The sequence below is a fragment of the Macaca nemestrina genome, chromosome 9, assembly GCF_043159975.1.
Source record: "Macaca nemestrina isolate mMacNem1 chromosome 9, mMacNem.hap1, whole genome shotgun sequence".
NCBI classification, from domain to species: domain Eukaryota; kingdom Metazoa; phylum Chordata; class Mammalia; order Primates; family Cercopithecidae; genus Macaca; species Macaca nemestrina.
This window is the reverse complement of record NC_092133.1, coordinates 56491597-56513019: the sequence shown is the minus strand read 5'-3', so window position 1 is coordinate 56513019 and position 21423 is coordinate 56491597. Positions and strand designations below refer to the sequence as shown.

Sequence of the window (21423 nt, the reverse complement as noted above, 5' to 3'; positions counted from 1 at the left end):
ATTAGTGAAGAAAAACAGATGTTGCCGCTTCCCCCACGGAGCTAAACACCTGGGACAGGGAAATCACGCACAAAGAATGTAAAGTTGCAACTATGAGTAATGCGTGTTTTTTGTTTGTTTGTTTGTTTTACTTTTTAATTTTTTTATATAAAGAGGTGGGGTCCCACTGTGTTGCCCAGGCTTGTCTCAAACTCTTAAGCTCAAGTGATTCTCCTGCCTCAGCCTCCCAAAGTGCTGGGATAAGGCATGAGCCACCACATGTGGGCTGCCTAGTACTTTGAAGCAAGATGTGTGATACTATGAAACCTACAAGGTTAGGAGTTTATTCAATCAGGATATCAAGAATTCAATACTTGAGCTGATTCTTGGAGGCTGCGGAGGCATCATCTAGGTGGAGAGGGGAAGTGGAGGGACTGGTAGAGGACCAGAGGGGATGCACCTGTGGAGTGAGATGAACCTAGACAGGACGAAGCTGAGAGACTAGGGCTCAGAGCATGTGATCCATGATGAAAGGGAGGTGGCAGAAGATGGCGCCATTCTGAGCTAAGAACACTGGTAGACTCGTGGGAGGCACATCATATATTTTTAAATGTTGTTGAGTTTGATACTTCTGAGGGAAGACATCAAATAGGCAGTTGAATTTTGAGATCAGAAGCTAGAGGAGGGGTCTAGGCTATGAGTCATTCCACATAGATGATCATTCAGGCTGTGGGCATGAATGAGGTGTCCTAGGCAGAGAGTACTGAGTGGGAGAGGAGAAGTCCCAAGGTGGAGACTGGAGGGCCTCTAATGTTCAGTGGGAAAGCAAGCTGCTATGCATCAGAAACAGAAGGAGCACGACTCCTTTACAAGAGAAAAGGAACTGCTTTGCAAAAGCTACTTTCTAAGCTTCATTTTCTTTTTTTAAAAAAACTAACCGGTGGAAAGTGAATCAGCCAATCTTTATGTGTACATCTTTTTACTTAATCAGAAAAATAATTCATTGTGTTTTAAACAAATGATACCCACATAGACTGATATTCTCCGCCATGAGCTATATGCAGGAATATTTGCAATAACCTCTTCATTGGAGAATGGAGACCCAATACCAATTGGTGGGAAAGGTGAAATGAATGCTATTTTTTTTCTCTTGGTTTCTCCAGAAATGAGAAATTTGCTGTTTGGGTTGGGTAGCAAGTTTCATGAACTGAACTTTCAAGCAATGCAAGATGATAATACATGGCATGAAGGGAGCCTTTTTCTTTTTAATGAAACCCATAAAATGGAGAAATCAGCTGTAACCCTCACTGCAGTGCTAGCTATTTCTGTACATTTAGGAAAAAGAAATTTGAACTCACCAGGCAACTTGTAGTAAGGATTTTCACTTTGCCTTCCCAGATATATTGACATCGCTGCCTGCTTAAGGGGGACAGCAGAGTCAGGCAGAAGCCACATAATGATAGCGTTGCTCCATGCCTGTTTGTTTTCTGAACTCCTTACTCTTGTTAATTAGTTAATGCGCCCAGTGTTATTAACTGATCTCAGAACCATATCTTTACTCAGAAGGAGCTGAGTTCATATAAAAGTCTGGCTGAGGAGTTTGGGAGGAGGGAAGAAGAGGAAAAGAAAGTCAAAACCCAACTGCAGGAGGAAAGCTTCCGTATCAGGCCGAGTGACAGAAGCATTTTCTGTGTATGCACTAAGGGAAAGGATCTCTTGAGATGGCACATTGGTCCACAAAGGAGTAAAGAGATTGGTACTTTCTTTTATGTTGAGATCTTTACTGCTCATTTCTCTAGAGTTATTCTTTCTTGTTACAGTGTGTATTAGTTCATTCTCATGTTGCTATAAAGAGATGCCTGAGACTGGGTAATTTATAAGAAAAGAGGTTTAATTGGCTCCTGGTTCTGCAGGCGATACAGGAAACATGGCTGGGGAGGCCTCCGGGAGCTTTTACTTATAGCAGAAGACAAAGCAGGAGCGAGCATCTTCACATGGCCGGATCAGGAGGAAGGTTGGGGAGGGGGTGCCATACGCTTTTAAACAACCGGATCTCATGAGAATGCCCTCACCTACAGTAGGAAGAGGGGATGGTGCTAAACCATTCATGAGAACTCTGTCCCCATGATCCAATCACCTTCCACCAAGCCACACCCCAACACTGGGGTTGACAATTAAACATGATGGGGTTGACAATTGACCATGGATGGGGACACAGGTCCAAACTATACTGCAGTGGCAGAGAAATCATAAGCAGTCAGGTTGATAGAGTATAACAGAAAGTTCAAAATGGAAAGAGTATTTCTTAGGAAAGGGAATTCCTTATTCTATTGCCTTCCATGGATTTATTCCAGAGAAGCCAGGAAGAAAATGAGAAAACATCACATAGGTGTGTTGGAAAGTAAGTTGCCTGAGCAGATGGCAACAGGGGTAGGGACAAGTCAGCAAAAGTTATTGATTATCCACTGCCTGCAGAGTATGGGAGACACAGTCAGGGCAGGCTAAGGTGTGAGCCTCCTCATTCATTCTTCACAGAAATAATCAAGTGGCAGAGATGGGACAAACACACTAGAAAAGTGTAGCATCGTTTTATATTGCTTCAAAAGGGCAGAAATTCATTAAATATGTGACATAAAATATCCAGTCATAATATTTATTGAAAGTCTTCAGATAATTTGCTATATCTGATCTGTGCCATTTCTGAGCACTATGTGAAAGTTATTTAATCACTCTTGAGCCTCAGTTTACACAATTTGTAAAACAGGAATTATGAAGTCATAGGATGGTTTATATAAATCCTGTAGCAGTTTTTCCATACACATTGATGAATGTGTAAATGAATGAATGAATGAATTACTTAGCACAGTGCTTGGCACATAATACTTATTAAATGGATCTATTATTGCTATGATGGTATTATTTTTGTAAGCCATTAAAGAAAGTGGATGATGTCTCTTCCCTTGTAACATAACACTCACATATACCCTTGCAACTTTGTCCATTGATATATTAGTTGAGAAATGGTTGGATAATTTGCATCCTCACAATTTTGTAGAGGAGAATAAATTATAATTATCACTAACATTTTCCTGCCTCTGTTTCCTTCAAGGTATTTGGAGAGAGGCCAGAAATAAGAGTTTAGAGGTGCCACGTACTTCAAGAAAAGACCAATTTTCAGTGGGATTTTGAATATACAGCTTGGCACCAAGAAATAAAGAAATAATGTGGATTACAGAAATGACCTGAGAGAAACTCAAAAGCTTGGGTTAACCAATTTGTTTGCTGTAGTTTAGAGTGAGAAAGAGTAACTGGGACTTTCATATGATACAACAGAGTAGAAAATCTGCAGGGTTCTCAATGAATTTCTATCTGAAAGTTTGCCTAGAAAATGCAGGGAAAATGATATATTTCCATTTATAGTGCAACTATTATAGATTGACTGAACAAAAGATCTATTATGGCTGATTAATTTGGTCAAATGACATTAAACGGCTTGCTTTCCTGTTGTAATTTGCCCGGGTGAAAGATTTGGTGGCAAAAATGGTGAATGAGGAAAAGGCAAGGTGATGAAAACAGAAAAAAAAACACCTAACATTTACCAAATATCTGCTATAAAACAGGCACTGTGCTAGTTACTTTATAAGAGTTATCTAATTTATCTGCCATAATAACCCCAAGTGATAGTCAAAAACCAGATTAATCTGACTCTAAGTCAATCCTTTTATTGGTAACCTTTAATGAGAAAACCTAACTTATCTAGTGCAGGAACCCCCAGCCCCCGGGCCCTGGACTGGTACCAGTCTGTGGGCTTGTTAGGAACTGGACCACACAGCAGGAGGTGAGCGAGCATTATCGCCTATGCTCCACCTCCTGTCAGATCAGCAGTGGCATTAGAGTCTCAGAGGAGCACAAACCCTATTGTGAAATGCACGTGTGAGGGATCTAGATCGCTTGCCCATTATGAGAATCTAACTAATGCCTGATGATCTAAGGTGAAACAGTTTCATTCTGAAACCATCTCCCAACCACCCCATGTCCCCATCCGTGGGAAAATTGTCATTTATGAAACCAGTCTCTTGTGCCAAAAAGGTTGGGGACCGCTGATCTAGGGGTCAGCAAACTACAACCTATGACCCAAATCTAGTGCCTGCCTGTTTTTGGAAATAAAGTTTTATTGGAATGCAGCCATGTCCATTTATGTATCATCTATGGCTGCTTTCATGCTACAAAAGCAGAGTTCAATTGATGTGATATTCTGTATGGTCTGGAAAGTCTAAAATAGCTACTATACAGCCCTTTACAGAAAGTTTGATGACAGAAAAAGTTTGACCCCTTTTACTGCCCTGACACTTTGAGCAAGGTCCTCTTTGAGAGTTTCTTCCACAAGAAAACAGAGATAATGTTGCTGGCCTTGTCTAATGTACAGTGTTATATGAAAATTGTACATAAACTGAAAAATGGTCTACCATATAATATTGGTTGCTTTTTCTTCCAACATGCTGTTAGGAGAATTTTCAAATGTAAAACAAAAAAGTGAAAGAATATACAATGAATGCACACATACCTGCCCTTAGATTCTACAATTAACATTTTGCTGTATTTGTTTCATTACCTATGTACCCACCTGTCAATCTCTCTATGCATTCATCAATTTATCTTTCTTTTTATGTATTTCAATACATAGATGTCAGTAAAATTCACCCTAAACACATTAGCTTGCATGCTGTCATTAGTTGGAGGTATTTATTTACTTTTTTCTTAGGTAAAATTTACACACAATGAAATACACAAAACTTAAAGGTACCATTTGATGAATGTTGGCAAAAGCATATACTTGGTAACACAGACTTTTTTGAGACACAAAACTTTACTATCACCCCAGAAAACTTTCTTCCTTCCCAGTCAATACCCACCTCACTCCACTCCCAGGAGCAACCTCTGTTCTGATTTTTTTCACTATAGATTAGTTTTGCCTATTTTAGAACTTCATGTAAATGGAACATACACTATATACTCATTTGAGAAAGGCTTCTTTTACTCAGCATAATATGCTCAGTAACAGTAGGGGTTTTTTTCCTTCTTCTTTAAGATTAATTGTATGAATACACCACAGTTTGTTTCTCCATTCACTTGTTAATTAACATCTGGGCTGTTTTTAATTTTTTGTTCCAAATAAAGCCTTCCATAAACATTCTTATGCACGTGTTCTTGGGCATATGTTTTCTATCTCTTGTGGAAACATCTAGGTGTGGAATTGCTAGGTTATAGGGTAGGTGTTTGTATTATTTTATAAGAAACTGCCAAATGTTTTTTCCAAGTGGTTGTGCAATTTCACACCCTCCACTCACAACATATTAGAGTTCTGGTTGTTTTACATCCTTGCCAACATTTGGTGTTGTCGGTCTTTAATTTTAGCCTTTCTGGTAGTTGATAGTAGTATCTCATGTCAGATTTCATTTGCATTAGTCCCCAACTTTTTATGTATTGACCAATTTGTAGGTGTCTGTTAAAGTCTAATGTTCATTTTTTAACTGGGTTGTTTATCTTTTTAGTTTTGATTTGTTGGAGACACTTATATTTTCTGGACACTGATCCTTGGTCGGATATATTCTTGAGAATATTTTCTTCCACTTGTGGCCTATTCATTTTCTTAACAGTGACCTTTGAAGTACAGAAGCTTTAAATTTTAACAAAGTCTAACATACTTTTTTTTTAAATATTGTGACTACTATGTCCTATATACTGTCTTAAGAAACGTCTGCCTACCCCATGTTGTGAAGGTATTTTCCTATGTTTTCTTCTAAATGCTTTAGAGTTTAGTTTTTATGTCTAGATGTATGATTTTTCTTGGATTACTTGTAGTGTGTAAAGTGGGAGTTGAGGTTTATATGTATTCATATGAGTATTCTGTTGTTTTACATGATTTGTTCAGGTCATTTTCCTTATTGAATTGCTTTGGTGCCTTTGTTGAAAATAAATCAATGATATAAGTGCAAGTCTATTTCCCTTGCATTGATCTTTGTGTCTATCTTAATGCCAGTACCATGCTGTCTTGATTATTGTTTCTTTCTATAATAGTAAATTTTAAATTCAGGTAGTGTCACTCTTTCAACTTTGTTATTATTTTCAAAGATTGTTTTGGATAGTCAAAGTTCTTTATATTCACATACAAGTTTTATAATAAGTTTGTCTATTTTTTTAAAAAAAAATCCTTGTGGTGTTATGACTGGATCATGTTGAATCTGCAGTTCTGAGGATAATTTTCATTTTAATAATATTGGATCTTGCAAACTTTGAGTGTAGTAGATTTCTACCTTAATGTAGATCTTTAATTTCTCTCAGCAATGATTATAGTTCACAATGTGGATGATTTACACATGTCTTTCATTAAATTTATCCAAAGTGCTTTATGGTTTTTGGTATTTTCAAAAGTAGAACTGTTCTTTTTTTTAAAATTTGATTTTCCAATCACTTGCAGCCATCATACAAAATACAACTGATTTCTGTATGTTGATCTTGTATCCTGAAACCAAGCTAAATACACTTTTTAGTTCTAGGAGTTGTTCCATAAATTATTTAGGCTTTTCTATGTTAACCATCATGTCATTTGTAAAAAGAGCCAGTTTTGCTCTTCCTCTCCAATCTTGTGGCTCTCTTTTCTTTGCCTTAGTATACTGTCTAAGGTCTCCTGTATAAGGTTGAATAGAAGTAGTAAGAGTGCCAATACTCAGGAGAATGGCGTGAACTCGGGAGGTGGAGCTTGCAGTGAGCCAAGATTGAGCCACTGCACTCCAGCCTGGGCGACAGAGCGAGACTCTATCTCAATATTTAAAAAAAAAAAAAAAAAGTGCCAATACTTTTGTTAGTCTTAGAGCAAAAGCATTCAACATTTCACTAATATGTGTAAACCAAGCTTGTATTCTGGGATACGCCTCACTTTATTAAATTTGATTTTGCTAATATTTTGTAAAGGATTTTTACATTTCTCTCAATGAGAGAGATCAGTCTGGGTTATGTATGTATGCATATTTTTAATTTATTTACTAGGTTTGGTGCAAAGATTATGCTGGCCTCATAAAACAATTGAAGTGTCCTCATCTGCTCTATTTTCTGAAACAGTTAGTGTGATATTGATTTCTTCCCCCAAAGTGTTCAATAGAAACCACCAGCAAAACCATGTAGGTGTGGAATTTTCTTTGTGTAATTGTTTTTGTAATGATTGTTTTTGTAGTAATTTCCATTTCTACATAGCCTCCTTAGATTTTCCTTTTCATCTTGTGTCAGTTTTGATAATTTGCATTTTTTTGAGAAATATATTCATTTTATCTAAATTTTCAATTAGCATAAAGTTCATAATATTTACTTTCCTTTTTAATATCTATATGCTTTGTAGTGATAGTCCCTCTTTTACGCCTAGTATTTGTGATTCATATTCTCAGCCTTTTTTGGTATCAGTTACTTGCACTGCATAACAAACCACCCCAAACTTAGTGGTTTAAAATAATAACCATTTGTGTAACTCTAGGCAGACCACTAGGCTGGGATTAGCCAGGCAGTTCTTGTGGTTCAGGCAGGTTCCCACAAACATGGTCTTTGGTTACCTGCCAGTCTGCTAGGTGATGGTGCTGGCTGGCTATTTTCTGGGGCATGGGGTGATGAGCCACATGTCTCTGATTATCTACCAGGTTAACCCAGGCTTTTTCACATTGTAGCTTGGCCATGTTCCTAAACAGAATGGAAGTGTGCAAATTCTCTTGAGGCGTAGACTTGGACTAGTACAAAATTGCTTTTGTTCTTTTCTATACATTGTATTGCCTAAAGTCAGTCACATGAATGACTTAAACTTATAGGGAGGAAAAACATAGTTCACCAACAATTCCAAGTGTGTGTGCATATAGGATCGTTTATTTCAATCTCCTGCATGTTAAGGCATATTACAAATGTATACACCATTTGTTATGAATTTAACAGTTCATGTAAGTAGTCTAATGTTACCATCAATGTTATGATACAGTAATCCTCAGGCATCTTCCCGGAGCCTTACTGAGCAGTAAGTTCTTTGGTGTCTCATCAAAACCATTTCCCCCATTAATATTTATGAATTTTTTTATTGTTTATATTATTAGTTTTATACATCATTTATTTTGGTTATCCACACAACCCCAAACCAGTATAGTTCTAAGCTCTTTTTTGATCAATGTTACTACTCTATGATCCATAATACTTGAATAATTCAAAATGTGGCACTGGTAAATATTATCATGAATATAGTGACTTTGGGTTTAAAAAACAGCTTGGGTTTTAAATGATTTATAGCTGTTAATAAGTTGTAAGTAAAATGAAACATAGCATAGATAATATATTTCTCCAGGTCCCTATTCTGTCTGCCAACTATCACATAAGATTCTTGGACAGAGAATATATAAGTAGAGTTGGGAATGGGATGATAGAAGTACGGTTTAATTCCACCAGTCTCTAAATAAATATTTTAGCCTAGCCATTAAGTCAGGTTGATTTCACCTTTCCTGAAATCTACCTCCAGAAATTTATCCTAAGTTACTTAATGGGTGTGTGAACTCATCTGCAATAAGTGGTCATATATAGCATTGTTTCTCTCATAAAAAAAATTGGAGCAATCTAAATGTATAATAGAAGGGGACTGGTTTAAAAAATGACATGTACATCACATGGAATATTATATAACCTTTTAAAAGTTATAGAAGAGGACTTAGTGATTTGCATGGATATTCATTATCTGCATTAACACATAATACATTTTAAAGCAGATTATAAAGCTACTTGAATGATTATATTCTTGGTAAAATAGTTACATTTAAATACATATAAACATAAAGAGGGACTTGGAATAATATACAACAAAATACTAATGGTACTCATTTCTGAGCAGTGGCAATATGATTTTTTAAAAATTCTTCCTAGTTGAAATTTTCCTTTTATTTATCCTGTGCTTTTTAAGTGGCAGTTTTTAAATTTTATTTTACTGTGGTAAGAACACTTACCATGAGCTTTACCCTCTTAACAAATTTTTAAGTGTACAGTACAGTGTAGTATCATTGACTATCAGTGCAAAGGTGTACAGCAAGTCTCCAGTGCTTATTCCTGTTGCTGGACCAAAATTTTATGCCCATTGATTAATAACCTCCATTTCCCACTCTCCGCAGCCCCCGAGAACCGCCCTTCCACTCTTTTGATTCTGTGAAGTTGACTGTTTTCGATACCTCATATGGTGGAATCATGCAGGATTTGTCTTTCTGTGACTGACTTACATTTTCTGATTTTTAAATCCATGAGTTGAAATTTTTAGAGTGAATACATGTTGAAGACAGGAAAAATGAATAAAATGACTTTTACACAAAAGCTCCACACAGCCACAGTTTTCAAAATTATTTTTATTTTTTTGTTGCCACCCTCAATACAGGAGGAGCTCTTGAGCTTTAGAAAGCCTGCAGAGCCACTTCACTCACTGGGGCCTGTTGGAGGGTGGGGTGGGGAGAGGGAGAGCATTGGGAAAAATAGTTAATGCATGCTGGGCTTAACACCTGCGTGATGAGTTGATAGGTGCAGAAACCACCATGGCACACATCTGCCTGTGTAACAAACCTGAACATCCTGCACATGTACCCCAGAACTTAAAAATTAAAAAATAAAATATAATTCAAGATATGACAGGAAATTCCCCTGAGCTGAAGCAAGACTTGTTTCTTGAGAATCTAAAGGCAAACTGCACCTGCAGACTGTTCACCTGCTTTTATAAATAAAGTTTTTATTGTAATGTAAAAAAAACACAAACAAAAACAAACAAACAAAAACCTTTGGAATGATCTGCTTATCCCCAAGACTGGTTTTATTGCCACCTTGATAGAACATGCTATCATGAAATGCAGTAGTTACCTTAGGATTGTTGTTTCTGCTGTGAATACTCACAAGTACTCATAAAGTGGGGCAATTCTTTTTTAATAAGCATGATGATTTTGTTTTAATTTGCCATTATTGCAAGAAAGCCTTGTGAAGAGTTTTGGTTGGAAGCCGAATCAGCATTCTTATTCCTTTCCCATAACTCCTATTCATAGGATCTGAAATCTTTTTAAAAACTCAAATTGGCTAGAAAATTATTGTTAAAAATAGACACAAATATTGCATCTGTGTTAAACCACTGGTTGTTATCCTGGGCTTGTCTCACCAGTCTCACTGAAGAACTCACTGACAAAGTAATATCCATTACATATAGTAAAACGGTATTTCTATTTAGTAAATCCCACTATTATCACTGGTGTAGTACAAATTTTAACCAAATCTTACTAGATTTTAGTGCCACGGCTGCACACACACACACACACACACACACACACACACACACACATTGTATTGGAGGTTTTGATTTATATTTTATTTTAATTGAATAGATTGTTCAAGCGAATTTTCATCTAGAAAAGGGTTAATGTGATGGACACTCGGTAATGTCCAGGGGTATTGAAACTTTCTGTAACCCAAATTAAATTTGATTTAAATTAGATGTATGCTGGAAAGAATTTTTAGAGTGGAGCTAAGTGTTGCAATATCACCACCTCTGCAGAAAAGACCACAGTTTAAATTTTTTCATTAAATTATTCGGTTTGTTGCGGGAAGGAGCAAAACCTAGATACTGATGGCTGAGTGTACGGAGTTTAGTGCAAGGTTTCTTGTGCCGGCAGAAGCACTGGGGCAGATTCAGTCCACCTGGGTAACTGTAGCGGCTCCTTGCCTGCAGCTCCGTTGTTCAGGCAGCTTGTTCCATGTCAACACCTGCTCATTAGGAACTGGACCAAGACTCCCAGAGAGCTCTCCGTGGCCCTGGTTTTGTATCCCTGCCAATCTGAACTAGAATTTAATAACAACCTTGAGGTGAAACTTGGGCCTTTCCTCATTGCTAATCCCCAAAACCATCTGGCCCTTCCCTTTCTCTGAATAACAATTTTGTGCATGCGTGGTGGGAGGGAGGAGGATGGGGTGAGAGAAGGGGAACAAACATCTTACATTTCTTAAAGGACAAAGTATTCACTTTCGGTGTAGTTAGTTTCTTTTAGGTCACAGACCTGAGCTCATTCTTTCCATAGCTTCCACATCTTTAATGCCAGATAATTGTTTAAAATTTGCACCACTCATTAACTGTTGACAAACCTCCAAGTTTGGTTTTTTTGATGAAATAATGCCAAAATGAAGCCTGTAAGTCTGTAATCATGATTCTGATTTTTAAAAAGATTATGCATTTTCTCTTTAATTTTCACTGGGTTTAGTACAGTATTATGTACATAGGAGATACCCCATAAATATCTGTGTATTCCTTTGTGTTGCCCTATAAGTAATTGAAGTAATTTATGTGCTCTACAAAGTAATTGAAGATATGTATAGTGTATGATAGGAAATTACATTTAAAATACAAAGCATCAGAACTTCCTATGCCCTCTTCCCACCCTAAGGGAGGAACCGGACATAGTGAACCAGATATCCTATGCATTGCATACACAGCATCATGTTTATGATACTGTTGGAGGTTCACCCAGGGAAGATGCCCATTGAGTGAATGCCATATGCAATCACCTGTACTACTTAAAATTGTTTTCTTATGCTTGCTGAGCATTTGTTGAGTTTGGGTGTCTTAAATAATGTATAGGATTATGCTGCTTCCTTAAAGGAGGTACCCAATAAATATTTGTTAAATGAGTGAATTAAAGGAATGTTATCTGTGTGGACTTGGTATAGAAAATGTGCATAGCAACATATGTTTTTCCATCACTGACATGTTGGCTATCATGTTCAAATCCAAAGGACAATTTTTCATGGGATTTATGTAAATACACACATCCACACATGTATACATACATGTATGCACATGTACCTATGTGTATAGGTATACAGGTATGCACATATACATGAATGTACACATAAAAATTCCAAGCACCAAGTTTTGACCATGCTGTCCATTCGCCCTTTCCTAAAGACCCTCAGAATGATGTTATTAACAGTGTGATACCTCAGACAAGCAGTCAGCAAATAGGCCTGCAGGCCAGATCCAGCCTTATTTTGATATAGCCTGAAAGCTAAGAATGTTATTTACACTTTAAATGGTTAGAAACAAATTAAGAAGAAATATATTTGGTAATACCTGAAAGCTATATGAAATTCAAATTTCAGTGTCCATAAATAAAGTTTTATTAGATTAGAGAGACACTTTGACACCCTTACATATTGTCTCTGGTTGCTTTTTCACAGAGTCCATTAGGTGCAACAGAGACCCAAACAGCCTTCAGAGCCTGAAATATTTACCCTCTGGCCCTTTACAAAAATGTTTGCTGACTCCTGCCTTAGAAGATACAAAAGATAAGCAGGATGAATCTGCCTGCATCAAGGAATACCTCCCAGTATTACAAACGATGCTGTCCCACTCTCAGACGCTTTTTAAAAGATCTTGGGAAAGAATGAGAAAATTGTTCTAGAGTTGTATTTTTTCAAAGGACCTCACCATCTTTATCTCCAAAACATAGGACCTTATGTTCCAAACAGGCTGTTTTGAATATTCAAACTTTTATCATTCTTGTGATTATATTGGCATGATCTAATGAAAGGGCAAGGAAAAAGTTGCAAAGTTGTGGAACATATAACATGAAGCTCAATTAGTCTGATTCCAATGTGCCTTCCAAAACAACATGAAAGAGAAAGCCTGCTAACACTTGCTGAGTTCAAGGACAAGTGGGAAGAGAGCGAATCCCAAATCTACTCAGGAACCCTGAGTGCCAATCTGCGTTATTGTCTCCCCAACAGGATGATGTCCTGTGTTTATGTGTTAATGTTTTTGTTCTCTGTGATGTCCATGTTGCTTCATAGACATTGGGTATTGAAACACACTGGTAAGATAGGGAAGAAGCAGGTGTTATTTCCACTCTACAGAAGGATGAGGCTATAAACTCTACATGTAGCCCTTTCCATGGCAGGAAGTCAGCTCAGTGCTACATCCAAGAAAATAGGATGTCTTTTTGTTAGACATAAATTTCTGCATGGTTGATATGTCCCTCGATATGCTAAAGAATAATTATCTGAGTTTTAGTCTGAAATTTGACTGATTTTCATTATAGAATCTGGAGTACTGTTTAGTTTTTTTTTTTTTTTAATCCTACTATAAGTATGACCTCCTAAGTCAATGAATTAAATGTTTCATTCTCTAGAGATAAGATCCTTTGCTTTCTTATATGTGCTGCTCCATTCCTCCTACACAGGGTCAGCAAATAATTCCTGGGCCGACAATTTCCTGAATCTTCAAATAAAATCTCCTTTGTAGCTTTGCCTTTTAGTAGCTTCTTGAAAGAAATGTTTTGAAAGTGAATTTACTTTCCTTATATCTTGATCAGAACTCACCAACATAAAATGATGCAAAAATCAGTCACTTCATCCTTACTGTAATTGTATTTCAGCATCACAGAGCGTGTATTTTGGGAGAGTTTAGAATTCCTTTCATGTTACAGATATGGAACCAGAAACTAGGTAGGATAAAGTCTCTGTAAGATCTCATAGCTACTTAGCAACAAAGTTGGGGTAAGAGCTATTTTGCCTTACTTAGTTACTTTCCTTATATTTCCTTTTGGCCAACTTAAATATAATTATTATATAGACATTAAATTACAAGAGTTTATTGAATTATCAGAAGAAATAATTTCATAGAATATTATATTTGGCTATGAAACAACAAGACTTGTTTCCACAAGTTACACAGGAAAATTTATTTCATTACTCAGTGGTTATACTTTATCAGTCTTTTTGAATTGTTATTAAGCTGTAAGTTAATAAAGGTGATGGAAGCTAGAATTATACAAATAGTTTAAGAGATAAGTGTTACCAAAGCATATCTATTATCTTCAGTAATAAGTATATTTGAATTGAACACATTACTTGAGAAGCCATTCGCTCTTTGCTATTAAATGAATTTCTTGGTTTAGAGGGCAACTTTTGGAGAATTAGTACCCTAATAGAGTGAATTACCTGATTCAGCTGGCTCCTCACTATCATGATTTATTTTTCCTAGGGAATCTAAACATGGAATGAAGCAAAGAGTTCATAAACAATTGTTCCCCATCCGGTCACTTTCAATTCACTCATACTACTTTATTTTCGTCATAGCACTTGTTACTATAGAAAATTATCTTGTTCATTTTTTATTTGTTTCCTCCCTGGCTCAATATTCAAGAATTGAAGCTTCTGAAAAGGGGACTTTATCGGCCTCATTCCCTGTTGTATCACCAGCACTAATAGCAGTAGCCAGGGCATAAAGGGAGTTTTGTATTTTCTGTTCAGGTTACAAGCAGTTCAGCATGTTGACTAGAATGTCAAGGGGTACTTGTGAAATTGTAAGTTCCATGGGTAGGGAAAAGAGATCCGACCTAGAAAGCATTGTGCTGAGTGCTGACCTCTTCATTATGTTTTACATTACCCCACCCCTGCTTCTGTAGCACCTGTCTGTGTGTTCTAATTATTGGTGTCCTTGTCTTTCTCGCCCATGGAAACTTGAGGGAAAGGATGAAGTCTCATTCCTCTATACATCCCTGGTGCTGAACACAGTGCCCAGCAGGGTAAGGGAATGTGTCCATGAGCACACAAATGCTTCTTTCAGCACAAGTGCCTGAGAACATACTGTATGTTTATGCATCACCTATACCAAAAAAAAAAAAAAAAAAAGAAAAAGAAAGAAAGAAAGAAAGAAAGAAAGAGGCATAGTAGTTGATTGCTAAGTGTTCTCTGCTTGTTTGATGAATTAGCTGCCTTCAGGAAGACAATTTCTGACTGATCGGGCTCTCTTTTTGTTAGTACTGTGTAAGTTCTTTAGACCAGTGCTGTCGAGTAGGAATAGAGTGTAAGCCATGCATCTAATTTCAAATTTTGAATAGCCACATTTAAAAAGCTTTAAGAAAGTGAAATTAATTTAGTAATATATTTTATTTAACTGATCGTATCCAAAATATTATTTCAGCATGAATCAATATGTAAAATCATTGAGCTACTTTGCATTTTTTGGTACTAAATCTTGAAACCTGGGATATATTTTACGTCTCAATTTGGATGCAAAATTTTTGTCGGAAATACTTGATCTGTATGTTATATCATAAAATTTAAAGTTAGAAAAGTAGATTTGCATATCCAAATTGTTCCAAACACACTTGCATGTGTTCTACTATCTGAATTGAATATCAATTTGAAATTTTAAATAAAACTAAATATTTAGTTCTCCAGTTACACTACTCACATTTCCCTACCCAGTAGACACATATGGCTAGTGGCTACTGTATTGGCCAGTGTAGAATACAGTAAACTCTGCTTGAATAAACTCTGTTTGAATAAACCTTTCTTATGTATATTTTTAAATTTGCAAACATTGAAGCCCTCCTTTCACATAAATCACAGCATTCTAGAAGACTGAGGACTGTCATCGAAGTCATCTAGTCCAGCTGCCTCCTTTTATAAGAGCCGGAGTGGGGAGAGGAAGTGGCATGTGGTTCATCTTCCTCGCACCCCTCTCTTGGTGCCTGCTTTGCACTCAGAACTCTGCCAGGCACTACCAGTCTACTCCTTCGGGTTGAACAGACACCACAGATATAGCTGTGGGATACTTCTATGTGCAACGGAGGATCTCCTCCTCTCTGCAGGCCAGTGTGGGTGTGATGGAGAGACCTTGGGGAAGCCTCCTCATGTGCCTGCCCCTGTCTGCCCATGTGAGGTCACAGAAGCAGCTGGTGTGCTTGGGACCAGCTGGCGGTCTCTCCAGCACTGAGGTCAAGCCGCATAGTCAGATGGATGGGGAAAGAGGGCAGACTAAGTGCTAAGACAGATGGCACCAAGGCCAGTGCTTGTTATCCAGAGGTGCCACCCCCTTCAAGGGGTGTATGAATGGCTACCAGTTCCTCAGTGCTATCCCCTCACAGTTTTTTGTTTTAAGAACTTCATATGTCTCATCTAAAAGTGAAAAATAATATGAGACTGTGAATTAAAAATTTTCCAGGTGTGTGTTTTTTATTTTGTCATTTATAACCCTTGACAATTTTAGTGCTTGTTTTCTTTCCTGTTCCTTCACCTTGTTCCAAACCTGCTCTAGGTCTTTTGGTATCATCTAGGATGCCAAAAATTCATGAAATGATCGTGGATCCAGATTTCTTTGTGAAGAAGAAATATTTTGACTATCTCTTGTGGCGAGGCTGCTCTGCTTCTGAGAAAACTGAAGTGGGTGCAGCATGAAGTCGTTCTCATTCCATCAAAACACACACTTGCCTCATTACCAGGAACATGGAGTAGGGTTGAGGAGGCACACCCTCCCTGGCAGCCCTGGAACCATTTCTCTCTTTAGTTTCTTTCTTGCCTCCATCCTCTATTATTGTATATACTCCCCAACTTCTCCTTCTTTATATCACAATGTAATATTTTTTACATGTGCACAGCTCTTGTAACTTCAGAATCTCCATGTGACAGTGTCATCTCTGTAGAAACCACATATATTGTTATTGGTTTGTGTGTCAACTCAGCTTAACAAGGTAGAGACACAACATGAAATGACAAGAGAGAGTAGTCAAGTTATTAATTGACTGAACTAATATTTGGAGCTTGTCTTGAAATCCTGAAAAGGTGTATGTGAAAAATGAGTGGGGAGAAATACTTGGCTGTGTATCTAAAGTCTATAAGGCATCCGAATGAACTGATTTGGGCTTTATTTTCAGTGGCATACTTAGTCACAATTGTTTGATTCCTGGACTAGATATTATCTGGAGTGTGCCCATTACTCCATATGCCCAATGTGGAAAGATATTTTAATTGTTTTTATAGAAGATTAATGCTCTAATAATGCCCAGGCAGGAAGCACTCTGCATGAAACTTGTTAGTTCTGGTAAGAAATAAAAACAATTATTTGGGACAATTTTTAGTAGAGAGAATCACTTTTTTTTTTTTAATACTGTAAGTTCTAGGGTACATGTACACAACGTGCAGGTTTGTTACATATGTATACATGTGCCATGTTGGTGTACTACACCCATTAACTCGTCATTTACATTATGTATATCTCCTAATGCTATCCCTTCCTCTCCCCCTTCCCACAATAGGACCTGGTGTGTGATGATCCCCTTCCTGTGTCCAAGTGATCTTATTGTTCAATTCCTACCTATGAGTGAGAACATGCAGTATTTGGTTTTCTGTTCTTGCGATAGTTTGCTGAGAATGATGGTTTCCAGCTGCATCCATGTCCCTACAAAGGACACGAACTCATCCTTTTTTATGGCTGCGTAGTATTCCATGGTGTATATGTGCCACATTTTCTTAATCCAGTCTGCCACTGATGGATATTTGGGTTAATTCCAATTCTTTGCTATTGTGAATAGTGCCACAATAAACATACGTGTGCATGGAGAATCACTTTTTTTGACATAACTTCTAGTAACAAAGCTACAAGCAGGGAAAACACAGAGACTCTTTGGGACAGTGTGCTCTTTGAGGCAGTGTGGTGGCTTTCAAATTGTGCTCACCAAAGCTGCCTTCTGGAGGAGGGCTGAGAGAGCCAAAGGGCTGGGGCTCCAGGACACCATTTTTTCCATTCAGCCATGCAGCTCCACTGTTATGTTTATTATAAGTACCTTTCCTGTAGGACGTATTCAAAGAATGATTTCTTCAGCTAATAAAAATTTGAAAGATCGCTCTGTACTATATTTTGAAAGCATGGTTTAGGAATTCTTGTACCTGGGACTTTTCTAAAACAAGAACAGATTCTTTCTTTTTTTCTTGAGAAAGGGAAGTCACTTAAGAATTTTTGTCCTCAGAATTTTTTTTCTTTTTTCTTTTTTTTTGGAGATGGCGGGGGGATGGAGTCTTGCTCTGTCACCCAGACTGGAGTGCAGTGGTGTGATCTTGGCTTACTGCAACCACCACCTCCCGGGTTCAAGTGATTCTCATGCCTCAGCCTCCCGTGTAGCTGGGATTACAGGTGCACACCAACATGCCCAGCTAATTTTTGTATTTTTAGTAAAGATGGGGTTTCACCATGTTGACCAGGTTGGTCTTGAACTCCTGACCTCAAGTGATCTGCCCATCTCAGCCTCCCAAAGTGCTGGGATTACAGACATGAGCCACCGTGCCTGGCCTACCCTCAGCTTTTAATAGCTTTGACATTCCGTGCATAGGCCACGCCCATCCTATGCAAGTCCTATGTACACATTCTCATGGCCAATGGCAAGTAGTAGGACTGGGGAAGTTGTGGTAGAGGGAGGTGACCATCAGCCTGACTGAACCTTTTACTCTTGTTTCCTCTAAGGCCATGTTTGTATCTCATTCTTGTTGCTACCAGGGATCTGCCCCACTTCTCAGACACATGAGCTTGTACCAGTTGGACAATTAGTTGAACTTTAAATATTCATACTAGTTTTTAATCTCCCAAATGACCATAAGTTCTTGAAATTTAAGTGGAAATTTTTGATAAAAATTTAGTCAAGGAATCAAGTTTTTAAAAGTTCTTTTAATGTTTTCATTTCAGCTATAATAAAGGCTTTCTAGAACTATTGATAAAACTGTCAATTCAGTTTTGAGGGGAACTGGCATTTGTGGCTCTCTTGAGTCAATGCCTTTGTGTTGAGAATAAGTACACTAGGAGCTTGAGAGTTACTGGTCAGGATGTCTGCTGTGTAGGGAGAAAGGGATTTAGCCTTTAGTAATATCAGTCAAAACCTAGGACCCACAGGGTTGCCTTTCTTAGTAGAGTCACTGTTCAAAGTTCTACTTTAGAAATGGAAGATAAAAGATCACATTTTCTGTAAAAAAGGTAATCTGAGCAAGCTATACCTTAGGATTTATTTTTGATGGGCTAACCACTTACTGAGATAAGGGAAAATCCAAGGCAACGAGAAAGTCACATTATGGAGTCCTAAAAAGCCATGACACATTCTCAACTTCTGAACATTTGGGGGAAGCAAAGAATTATTCTAGAGAGAAATACATTCAAAAATACCTGTGGCTTATTTTCCTAATTTCCAACTATGGTTTTGCCAATAGAAATCAATGAGAAAGTATAGTGCTTTGCCAGCCTCAGATGGAGAAGTTACTTGATCAAGCACACTTCTAAATATATTTTAAAGTATCATTAGTGTCTATAAAGGAAGAAGGAAAAGATGATCCAGGAGCCAGTGGGAAAGCCGCCAGCTTTTTAGCTGGCTGTTCTCTTCAACTTACTGAAAATAAAAGAAATTGTATGAATGTTTTCAAAAGTATAAGATTATTTATATTGGGAAAATGCATACAAAGGTTTAAGTTTTACTCTGCCCCACCTGTTACTAATACAGTAAAATATCCTAGTACAAAAACACTCATTTTTACTACAAAGACCCAAATATCTTTCATCTGGTTTCGGATCTGAGTTACATTTCATCCCCCACCTTCATTTTTCCCCATTTTTGTGTAGTTTCATAGGCAACGGAGAAACTTTCCAGAACTCTTTCTTCATGAAGACAGTTTGTGTGGAAGTCAAGCACGTGAGCATCGGTGCACATAGTAGGCCCATGGTAACTCTATGACCAGCGTGGTTTCCCTGTAGTTCGCCTTGAGGCCTCAGAGAAGTGCGCAGTCCATTGGTAGTAGGAATGGGACGCCATGGTCCCTGAATTTCCCTTCCCATTTTCATCACTGCTCCACAGAGACTATAAAGCATCCTACAAGAGGAAAAGAGGAAAGACCTTTGAACCCCAAATCTAGACGTATGGTGAGTAGAAGTTGTTTGCAGGAACTCACGCTTGGCACTCTTTGTGAAGCAGACGAACAACAACTCCAGAGAACCCCAACCAAATCCTCACATGATGCACTGGACCTGGTGCTCTGTCCTTTACACACCTACACACTCAGCCCTACAAAATCAAATGCACCGGCCGCCAAAGTTACGGACTTTTGTGTTGGAAGGGCACATGCTAACAAAGTCTTTTCATCATAACATCTTTTTTCTTTTTTTTTTTCCCTGGCTCATTTTCTTGGTGAAATTGGTGTGTGTGTATGTGTGTGTGTTTTCTTTTTTTTTTTTTTACTAGGTCTCATATGTTTTAGGCCCAGCCTGACATTTCAGCAGTTTCTTGCTAAAGCACTTACTGTGAATACTGTGTAGTATGTGTGCAAATGACTCCCGACTTATTAGATTTCTTCCAGTGTGTGCATCCTAGCAGAAGACACCCCAGCAGGCCTTGAGCACTGCTGCTGCTTCACTTCACATAATGAATATTCAGAGGCTGCGGTCATTGAGAACTCAGGTGGCAAAAATAGTAAGGTGATTGAAGCAAACCCTAACATGAAAGCAAATCTGCATTTCACTGACTCAGAAACACTGATTACGGCACAGATTCCTGACCCTCAGACCCCATGAGAGGAGAGTCCTGGGGAACCTCCTATGAATCAGGCATCTGTTCCATACACCAACATGCTCACATCTTTCTGTATGATGTGTTGTAATCAGCATGTTGTTTTTAAAAGACAACAAGCCCTTGTGTAGTCTTCTCCGCAAAATGCATTTAGGCTGATAGTTTAGCATAAAGGATGCACTGTTGAGACGGGCAATACATGCATTGTTTTCCCCGTAATGCAGTCAGGATCTCCATAGCAAAATGTAGTGTGTTTTTTGAAATCTTATTTTATATATTTTGTCACCATCAGCAGTTGAACTAAAGTAGGAACAGCTCCATTCTATCAGGGGTTAAATTATTCTCCGTGTAGATCTAGTGGTGATGTATAAATTGCAGCCTTTTCTTTTTTTCAAAGGATTCTAAAATAGGTTTTCAGAATTAGTGCTGGATTTTTGCTTCTGCATGTGTGGTGACTCTTGATTCTTCCTCTTTGGAGAAGCATCCTTTGCAGCATTCCCCCTTCGGAGGAATCACTTAGACACTTCCAGCTGGTGGCAGGGGATACAGCCATAATACAGCTTCCTCTGTCCCAGCTGTCTTCTTCACTACGGTAAATGCATTACGATGGCTGCACTCTCCTGTAAAGGTTCAGGTAGAGGAAGGTGTAGGATGAAGTCCGGACATCATCATTTGGGTTTTTAAAAGCTTCAGCTTCTCCAGCATCTTTGCATTGTGAATATCTTCCTGCTTCTAGTCAAAGCTTTCTCTCTAGTGATTGGAATGCTGCTGTAAGCCTGATTAAAGGTGCCTGAGGATATCACCTTTTACAAGGAAGCCGTGCCTGCTTGAGAGGATCTTTTTAAATGCATTATGGCTCATGCAGCCTCACAATTAAAGAAAAACAGGGATTTAGAAATCAATGCTGAAGAAGAGCCTGAGAAAAAAAGGAAACACCGCAAACGGTCCCGGGATCGGAAGAAAAAGGTATCTATGTATGCCAGAGCATGTATCTTGCCTGGATTCTTTTTGTTGTAATCTCCGCCTGGCA

At 38.0% G+C, this 21423-nt stretch overlaps 1 protein-coding gene across 27 annotated transcripts in view; it reads left to right on the top strand.

Annotated features, from left to right (window-relative positions):
* LOC105466182 (ankyrin 3) overlaps window positions 1–21423 on the top strand; it is a 703092-nt gene that overhangs the window by 321267 nt on the left and 360402 nt on the right. For 3 of the 27 annotated variants that reach the window (XM_071069589.1, XM_071069591.1, XM_011715201.3), the window contains exon 1: window positions 17752–21359. The exons of 5 other annotated variants lie outside the window; for them this stretch is intronic. In XM_071069589.1, the coding sequence (XP_070925690.1) occupies window positions 21246–21359 (114 nt within the window). In that variant the 5' untranslated portion in view covers window positions 17752–21245. Of the gene's footprint in view, window positions 1–17221; window positions 21360–21423 lie in introns of those variants that run through there. 19 more of the 27 variants (XM_071069581.1, XM_071069585.1, XM_071069572.1 and 16 more) reach the window with 13 other exon arrangements.